This window comes from Dermacentor variabilis, chromosome 3 (genome assembly GCF_050947875.1).
Source record: "Dermacentor variabilis isolate Ectoservices chromosome 3, ASM5094787v1, whole genome shotgun sequence".
NCBI lineage: Eukaryota > Metazoa > Arthropoda > Arachnida > Ixodida > Ixodidae > Dermacentor > Dermacentor variabilis.
Window position 1 is genome coordinate 61,529,737 of NC_134570.1, and position 9,598 is coordinate 61,539,334.

General features: G+C 57.4%; 1 protein-coding gene across 1 annotated transcript; it reads left to right on the plus strand.

Moving 5' to 3' along the window:
* The first annotated feature begins 4,773 nt into the window (after positions 1 to 4,773).
* LOC142574541 (neprilysin-1-like) lies at positions 4,774 to 6,189 on the plus strand. Its single transcript, XM_075683597.1, has one exon. It carries the CDS (start codon positions 4,774 to 4,776, stop codon positions 6,187 to 6,189), a length of 1,416 nt encoding a protein of 471 aa, XP_075539712.1.
* The last annotated feature ends 3,409 nt before the right edge of the window (positions 6,190 to 9,598 follow it).

Genomic DNA, 9,598 nt, shown 5'->3' on the forward strand with positions numbered 1-9,598 from the left:
AGATAGCGCAGCAGACTGGGTAGCGGCTGTCAGCCGGTAGTGCTGCTGCGAGTCCTGCCAGTGCCAGGTTGAAGAGGAAAGGGCTCAGCACTGATCCCTGCGGGACACCGGAGGTGATGTCTCTGGGATCGCTGAGCACCTTGCCTACCCGTACACGAAAACTCCGGCCCACCAGGAAGGCAGAGATGAAACCCCGGAGACATCCGGTGACACCTAAACAGTCCAGTGCAGCCTCGATCACCTCGTGCGGCAGCCGGTCAAAGGCACTCTGGACGTCCAGGAGCAGCAGCATGGCGACGTCCCCACTACCCCTGGCATCCTCCAGGGTGGCTACCACATCTGCGATGGAGTCCGCCGTTGAGCGCTTTTGCCTGAAGCCAGACTGCTGTTCTGCAAAGTACTTCTGCTGGGCAGCTATCCATTCGAGCCGTGATAGGGCCATCTTCTCCATCAGTTTGCATGCTGCAGAGGTAAGGGAGACAGGCCTGTAGGAGGAGAGCGAAGTCGCAGGCTTCCGTCGCTTCAGCATAGGCACCACCACAGCCGTCAGCCAGCTCTCAGGCAAGATCCCGGTGCTCCAGTAGGAGTTGAAATGCTCCAGGAGTCGTACCCGTTGTGGCTCTGCAAGGTTACGCAGCATCTGACAGGTTATGCCGTCGGCTCCCGGAGCACTCCGTCGTCGTGTGAGAGCTAGCGCCGACTGGAGCTCGTGCATGCGGAGAGGCTCGCTGCATAGGGCGGAGATCTGTGTTGCCACCCACTCTGGATGGTGGCAGGGAGGGAGGCAGCGTCTTGTGGCGACCGTCGAGGGCAGGATCTGCGGGACTGGAGACCTCTCAGCAAACCGGTCGGCTAGACGCTCGACCAGGGCCCGTTCGCTGATGCCCATGAGGACGGCCACGGTTAAGGACTGGCGTTGCGCGCTTGGAGCATCCATCAGTGACCTTAACAGGCGCCAAGCTCGAGCACCATCTGGATTGCGACTGATGGTGGAGCAGAGGCTCTCCCAGCTTTGCCGTCTGCGTCGTCGGGCGTGGCGGCGGCAGACAGCATCCACGCGGCGGTAGGCCGTCCATTGTTCCGGAAGCATGGTGCGCCGGGCCCTGCGTTCCACACGGCGCCGAGCAGCTCGCAGTTCTAGATGGCGTATATCCGGAACTGGTTTGCCCTCTGGGACAGTAGAGCGTATGGTAGCGGCATTGGCGCACTCCACGATCATCTGCAACAGATCCCCGTCGTTGTCCGCCTGCCGGCAGAGCTCACGGAAGGCCTTCCAGTTGACTGTGAGGCACTCTCTGCTCCTGGGGGACTTGCCTCCAAAAGGAGTCAGGAGCAGGGGCAGATGATCGGAACCCCAGGTGTCAGGAAGCGTCTCCCAGCTGAACCGGCAGTCCTCTGTGGTCAGGCTCAGGTCGATTGCCGTCTGTGTTGGATGAGCTCCGCGCCGGATGAAAGTGGGGGCGCCAGTGTTTAGAATCTGCAGGCCGAGTTGGTCAGCAGCATCGCGTAGTGCCTTGCCACGAGGACAGCAGTTCCGGCCACCCCAGGCTGTGTGGTGGGCATTGAAGTCGCCACAGAGGACGAAGTCTTTGCCAAGGTGTCTAGCCAAACGCAGCAGGCAGGAGGGGTCCCAAGGCTGGCAGGGTCGGACATACACACAGGCGATAGAAGTGTCCACGCCCCCGATGCGTACGCGCACTGCACAGCACTCAAACGGCCCGCCAGTCAGGTCAGCCACTTGTATCTCCGCCTGGGGTAGCTCTCGCCTCACGTATACTGCGCAGCGAGGGGCTCCCTGCTGATGTGTGTCATCGAGGCAGGGGGCGGCCTGGCATGATTCCTGTGAGCAGGAAGTGCGAGAACTGTAGCCCACGTAGCCTGGCAGTCGCAGCTTCTCTGCAGCAATGTACACCTCCTGCAGAGCAAGCACATCGTATTCACTCTGCAGGAGATGTAGCGAGAAGTCCGCATGTCGCCGCCGCAGTGAGTTGACGTTCCACTGGAGAACACTTGGACGACGGCAGCCCTTCCTTGTAGCAGAGGAATCAGCCATGTTGGGTGGTCTGGTTCTGGAGTGCCACTGCCTGTAGGCAGATGGTGTGGAAAGGGTGGTCAGCAGGAAGCATGGTGCTGACTGCCTGCATAGTCAGCAGCAGGTTTGCCACCAGCTGTTCCACAGTTGACTGCACCAGGGGGGTGGTAGGGGGTGTGGTCGAGAGGACAGCAGTGGCCTGCGACACCGGGCGTTGGGAGCTGCGTGGGGCTGGTACCGGACGCCTTGGAAAATCAGCGATGCCCTTGACTGCGTTTGCATAGGAGCGCGACGAGGGTGTAGTGGCCTGCTCCAACTGGCTCTCCTCGCGGACCGCTGCCCGCACAGCACGCCGGGACAGTGCAGTGGTGGAGGACGCCATGATGGTGGCCACCCGTCGTTCCTCCTGCCACTTGGGACAGGCCGGAGTGTCCGCGGTGTGGGCGCCACCGCAGTTCACACAGCGGACTGTCTGGCAAGGGGAGCTTTCAGGGTGACTCCTGCCACAGGAAATGCAGCCTGTCGGCCACTTGCAGCTCTCCACCACGTGGCCGAAACGGCCGCATTGCCGGCACTGTAGTGGGCGAGGCCTTGCCGGCTTTACCCTGAACCGAAGCTTGAAGATGCTCACTTGTTCAGGGGGGACCGGCCCCGCGAACCGTATGGTTACCGTGCTGCCGTCCTTTGTTGCTGTGAGGACTGGAACGGAAGACTCGATGGCCTCCAGCAGGTCCTTGTCAGCAGGCATCCCGTCCATCCCGTGTATGTAGCCGGTGCTCTTTCCACGCTCAGCCGGCAGGCGAGCCGTCACCGGAATGCCATGGAGCTCGGTGACTACCAGCAACTCCTCAAGGCATGCCCGAGTGGTCGTGTCGGCGGCCACAATGTTGCGCTTGTGGTTGACTCGCACCGCTGCAACACCGGCCCGCGATGAGAGGGCCGCCGCGAGTGCGAGGCGTGGTGCTCCCCTGAAAGCTCCGCCGGGCGCCGAGGGTCGGAAGAGCACCGTGCCGATGACCGCAGGGTCCACCGGGAGCGCAGCATTCTCCAGGGCCCGTGCACGCCGCCTGTCCCCCTTCGACTGCACCAGAGTGAAGCCGTCTGGCGTTGGCTCACGGGCAGGAGGTGTCTCCCTCTGCACTGCCGCTACAGGCGTGCTAGGGGTGGCCGGGGTAGCAGGCTGACGCCGCGAGTCGTCCGTTGCCTCGGGAGAGGAAGGCGAGACATCGGCAGGCTCCTTTCTCTGCTTCTGCTTCTTCTTCTTCTTCCCTTTTGGCTTCAGCCGCGGAGCAGTCAGGCGTGGCGGGTCCTTCAAGAACCGAGCCGCGGGGTGCTCGGGGCCCTGCGGCGACAAAACAGTGGTTGTCTCCTTTGCCAGCTCCATCGCGTCGGTAGCGTTCCTGTGTGCAGCCGGACTGCTGGCAGACGACGCTGCGGGGGACGCGCCGCCATAGGGAGCAGACGGCGCTTCGGGGGTGGTGCCAGGCGCGTCCTCGCTCGGAGGAGACGCGAAGGAGGTGGCTGTCGCCCTTACCGGAGGGGCTTGCTCCATGGGGTCGCTGGCTGCGGCGTGCTGCTCCGAGCTAGGGGCAGCGCTCGACGGCTGCTTGCGACGCACGGCCGCCTCCTCGTCGTCGCTCTCCGTTTCGCGAGCACGTTTTCTGGAACTGGACAAGTCCATGTCCTCGTCGTCAGAGATAGGGAGCGGAATTGAAGCATGGTGCTCCTCATGTGCTGGGGAACCGTCCTCGAGGGGTTCCGAGGCTTCCTCGGCGGCTGCCGGCGTCGTGGCGTCTCCTGGGGTATCCGCAGGCTGGGGGGGGACCACAGCCAGATCGACGGAGGTGGCCCGGTGGCTGAGCCACTCACCCAGCATGCGAGTGGCACGGAGTTCCAGGTTCTCCCTTGCCCGGAGTTCGTCGAGGGACGCGGGGCCGCATGTCACCAGGCTCAAACTGGCGTGGCGACGGTGGCGAACGCGCGGCGGGCGTTCTCCGGGCGAGGCGAAAACCATCTTGTGCTGCGAGAGCCTCTTCTCGCGCTCGGGTAGAAGACCAAGGAACAGCGGAAAAAAGCGATGATCATCCGGGTCGAAAGACAGCAAGCTCCCCACCCAGACTGAGCGGAGCGCGATGGCGCATCCACTTGGCTTCGTCCTTCAATGTAGTTTGGTCCCGTTAAGGAGCTCGTGTCGCAGAAAAGCCGGTGTCGTCGGCGTCGGTGTCGGCGTCGGCGTCCGCGGCGTTGGCCGTGAGCGATAAATCACGGCAGGCACTTCATAAATAAAAAGCAACTTCCAAGATGGGCTGGGTGGGAATCGAACCAGGGTCTCCGGAGTGTGAGACGGAGACGTTACCACTGAGCCACGAGTTCGATGCTTCAAAGCGGTGCAAAAGCGCCTCTAGTGAACGCGGTGTTGCCTTAGAAACGAGCTGTTTCTAAGGCTCAGGCGTGCGTCGCTTGCTCAGCCGCACATTTCGTTGTCGCGCCGAACGCTGCGTTGCTCGACGCTCACCGCGTCCGATGCGGGACGCGTAGTCGCTGCGCCGTAGCCCATTGTCTTACACCCATTGGCGGGTCGACGGGAACGCTGTCGCGTTCCACTCTTGAAGGCGAAGCTTAAGCGTCCTCCAATTTTTTTTTATTACGAGGCTCCCTCCTGGTTCTCGGTGGCGATTTCGGAATCGACAAATCGCAGCGACTGGCGACTGGTCTTTTCGCCTAGTCGCCACCTGCCGGGCATGTTGGAGCAGCACGAACGCGTCTTCAGGAGCGTCTCTCCCGTCCGTCACTACAGAAACGTGTTTCGAGCCATCGGAGGCGGCGACGTGGGCCCTTGGAACGAAGAGTTCATCAACGAGACGGCCACGATGGAGCACGACGTATTGTGGAAGCTCTTCGGAGCTGTATCGAGGCCGCCTAAGGCGTCGGCGCTCATATCGCTCGAGGAATTCGACAACTACACCCCCTCCATTTCCTGCTCGAGCTGGCTGAGGGCGCTGAGGCGAAGCCTCCCGCTGCGTCCGACGTTGACCACCGAGGTGTACCTAACCGACGTGACGTACATGAAAACCGTAGGCGAGCTTTTTGCCAAGTACGACGACCAACGACTTCTGCGACATCTTTCTTGGCTTTTCGTACAGCGGTATGCTGCAGTCGTGAATGTCAGCGTGCTCGTCGATCGCTACGTAAACTACGAAGCTGCCGAAGCAGCTCGCAGCCAATTCTGCGGCTTCAACGTGGAAGTGTCCTACAGTCTGTTACTTTCCGTGATGTACTTTGTCTCGAGAATTTCAAACTTAGACAAGGCTTCGATTGACGCCACCTTCGACTCAATAACCGCGGCAGCCAGGCATTTGGTCATTAAGTCGAGCTGGCTGGACTCGGAGAGCAAATCTGTGGCCGCAGAAAAGCTAGGGGCCGTTAAAATGGGCATCTGGCCTAGCAAGGCACTTTTGAAGTCTAAAATATTGGAAACCATCTACGGCGACTTTCCGGAGGACCAGGGTTCGTTCACCGCTTACTGGACCGAGACCCGAAGGAAACTGCGCGAAGCGAAGCAGGACGTGTTGTACCACCGATTCGCGGATCGGCCGATGAATGCCGCGGAACCGTACCTGACATACGAAGCTATCGCGAACAGCGTACTAATCGCCACCGGTGCCGTTGCCAAGCCGCTGTACTACAGCAACGGCACAAAAGGCATGCTGTACGGTGGCATCGGCTTCTTGATGACGTTAGAAATCGTCAAGTCGCTGGACATCGACGGTTTGCGCTGGCATCCGAACGGCAGCGCCGTGGATACCATACTCTCCGAGGCATCTATGGAGAAGTTCGAGATCCGCGACTCGTGCCGCGTTGGAGGAGAGAACGTGAGCGTCTTTCCGGAAGTTCCAGCTTTGCAAGTCGCTTACTCCGCGCTTCAAGAGGCGCTGACGAGAGATCGACGTCGGTTTAGAATCTCCGAGAACATCACGGAAGAGAGGGCGTTCTTCCTAACCCTTTGTTTTATGACGTGTCGCCGGAAGCACCTAGTCAGCACTGCCAGAGCCGACTGCAACAAGGCCGTGCGAAATTTCCCCCTGTTTGCGAAAGCGTTCTCCTGCCCCCTCGGTTCAAACATGAATCCGCGCACCAAGTGCAAGTTCTTTGCCTGATCGACATAACGCTGCTGACGTGCCCAGACATAGACCGGCAGCATTTTTTTTAACATCCCTCTTGTTCTCCCATTCGGTTTCATTTTTTTACTCTTTGTAAGACAACGTGTATAGCTGTCGCTTTGTTTCCGTAAATCGTTATGAGCTTCTTAGCCCGCTGATATTTATGGGATTTGGTGGAAGTGACCTTTAGACTTTATATCATTGATGTGCGTTGAACCGGCTTGAACTACACGCAGTGCTTTCGCTTGACGCAGCGCGCCAGGACGTCGACGATGAATTCGTTTCGGTCTACAAGACTGTCGTGCCCGTTTTACTGTTGTGCTTGTGTACATGCCGAGAACCACGCATTTTCAGGTTCACCTGCGTCGTTTGCAGGCGGATGTCCTAACGCCTCTTCAATCATCCGGAGGAGGCAACTATAGGCAGCGCGTAACATCGGACGCCGAAAAGTTATGTGGCTTAATTGCCCCGCTAGTCTGTAGGAAGAGCACCCTCGAAACGACTGCTGTTTTCTTATAGCATGCATTTTCCAGAACCACTCTGTGACCGCTTATCGTGTGTCAGGTTACACATCCGTTGATAGTGTAATAGACGTGGATGAAGGAATGCAGTGTGTTCAACTAATTCCGGTTCCGCAATCTGTACTTGAGGCAGGCGTCAGCGGGGCAGCGCAGGTGACCACGGTGAAACGTGCTGCACAGCGCGCACTAGGCCGTACTTTTTAGAGCGCAGCTCTTTGGCGTCCGTTCCTGGGTTTCGCGTCGTCGTCGGCCTCGTAACCAGCTCCGCCCCCCTTTCATCCCCCCAGCGCTAGCAGCGACCGACTGATACCGCTGGATGCCGCTGACGCCGCTAGAGAGTCAAGATAACGTGACTGCATAGAACACCGTCGCCGCCATGCAGAAAGAGGAGGAAAGGGTCCCCCCCCCCTGTTCTTGTGTGGCGGATAGGGTGCTCTTCAGTTGCCGACGCGCCGGTTATTCGTTGTCCCTGAAACCAACTCCGCAGCTGGGGTTGACTCACTATCGGCGTCAGCGGCATCAGTCAGTCGCTGCTATCTCTTCCCTCCTCCCTTTATCGTGTTGTCCGCTTGCTGCGCGCGCTTCTGCCCCCATCGTTTGCCGCTGGGTGTACACGCCGCCCCCCTCCCCCCTCTTCCTGCGAGTCTCCGGTTGTCAAAGCGCCGGCTCGAACTTAATTCCTTTCTTCGCTCCTCCTCCAATGCAACCCCTGTGCGGTGGCAATCAGAGAGCCAGATCGGTGGCGGCGGATCTGTATATGTGCACCGCCCGAGCCGAAATTGCCGCTGCCGTTCGCCCTGTGCGGTGGCAATCAGAGAGCCAGATCGGTGGCGGCTTGACATAAAGACAAACAGCAATTTCCTAACACTTATGCGGGAGAACATCCCGTTTCTCTCACTCGTAACGCGTCCCACGGCTGTGACAACCTCGCGAGGCACTTGTATAGATCTCGTCTTTGAGAATCAAGCATTGGTGTACCAAGTCGAACATATATCAGTCTATTTCTCCGACCACAAAGCTTCCTTCATGACTGTCAAGAACTGTTAGTGGAGTCTTTGTTAAGGGAATACGTGTGAAAAATAAAAAAAAATTCTGTGATAGCGCATACATGTGTTGCTCGATTTCTTTGCCTCAATCTATCGAAAAGGTGAAACAGCTTATTTGCTGCGCTCAAATTTCGCATTAGGAAGTAACGTAATCGTCGGTAATTTTTTTTGTTTTTTTTTTGAGCCAGTGAGCCTAAACGTACGCTGCAGCGTAAAACGACACACAGTACGCTGCTCCAATACTGCTACGATGAAGCCGATGAGCCGCATGAGAAACTATGACTCACTCGGATGATAGGCGCATCATCTTAAGTAAAACGCCCTTTCTAAAGCTAACGGAGTGATAGAAAGTCCTTTATTCGGAAGCAACTGCCTGTGCTGTGGTTAACTGTACGTTCGAGAAAGCGCGCAGCCCCTAATGATGCACAGTGCTCAGCGATTCAATCGCGACACTCGGCCCACACGGCGGTCGGCGCTTTAAGGGCCATCGGTGGTTACGGATGCCACTTAGATGAGGCATGTAATGAGAATAAATCGAGGGGCCCGATTTTTAATAGAAGCCAATAAAGAAAGATACCGGTAGCATTGATGATGACAGTGCCCTTGAATCCGGCAGCACTGATGCCTTCATGTAGCATGTGTAGGTTTGTGTGAGGCCTTCAACGAAAAGGTTCCCACACACGGTATGCCTTCGGCAGAAAGGATGTTCCACATCCGTCGCCAAGGCTTGGGACTGGTAACAATCCCTAGGTTAGTTCTAGTTGATAAAACATAAATGCTGCAGAAACTGGATGGGAAAACCGCGCCGCTGTAGCCCAGTCGGCAAGAGCATCGCACGCGTAATGCGACCACGTGGGCTCGTATCCCATCTGCGGCAAGTTTTCTTCATCGACTTTCATTTCCAATAATTGATCATTTCCTTAATTCAGTTAACCAAGTACAAAGTAATTTCCTCTATGCTGACCGTGGTGTCTTTGTTTGCTGGGCTCTAGCTGGCGTATTGTGGCATACAACGGAAGCGAGGGCTTTTCGGGCGCATTGTAGCTGCATTTCAGGTCATCGGTGGCGCACCAAACAAGCCGCCCAGCGTCCTCTCCTGCACATTCCACGACCATGGCTGCAAGTTACCCAATTTTCCAACGAGCCTTCGCTACGCAAGAGCGGCAGGCCTCGCAGCAGTAGCGAGAGCTGTGCGAAATTTCAAAACGTCCACGCCGGGAGACGACAACCACTCCATTGTCAGAGCCATTTTCGGCACGGCGTCCGTGGCTTTAACTGTCTGCTTTGACGTTAAGTTCGGTATGCACCGTGCAAATCCTCCTCTAGCCTCCTCTTCGTTACAACTAAACTCTCCGCGACTCTCCCCCATTCCCTCCTGTCCCTTTACTTTCCATATCTTCGGCATAGTCCATTTCCCCTCCAACACTCTTCAATGAGCCCATGAACGCATCGCCTTCCGGTATCCCCCCTCATGTACAACCGCCTCGCATGCCTCTCCGGAAAAAGCATGACCACGCTCGAGGAGATACTAGAAGAAGAAAAAAGAAAAGCTAGGCTCACATGCTAGACATGTGACCGACTCTAACATGTTGTGGTTACCCACGCGTACGACTGGACTGCCTCAAAGATCAGCGCACCCGTTAGGGACCATATAAATATTTTTTCCTGGATGCAAATCGTACACTGGTGGGGGGATTGGTGCAGCAAATCAATTTTTTATTAATCTCCGTTGCCCGCCTCCGTTTTGATGACATTATCCCAGGGATCGGCCTAGTTTACTGTTACACTCTCCCCGGAATCGACCCAGCTTACTCGTCGATGCACATGACGCCTCATACG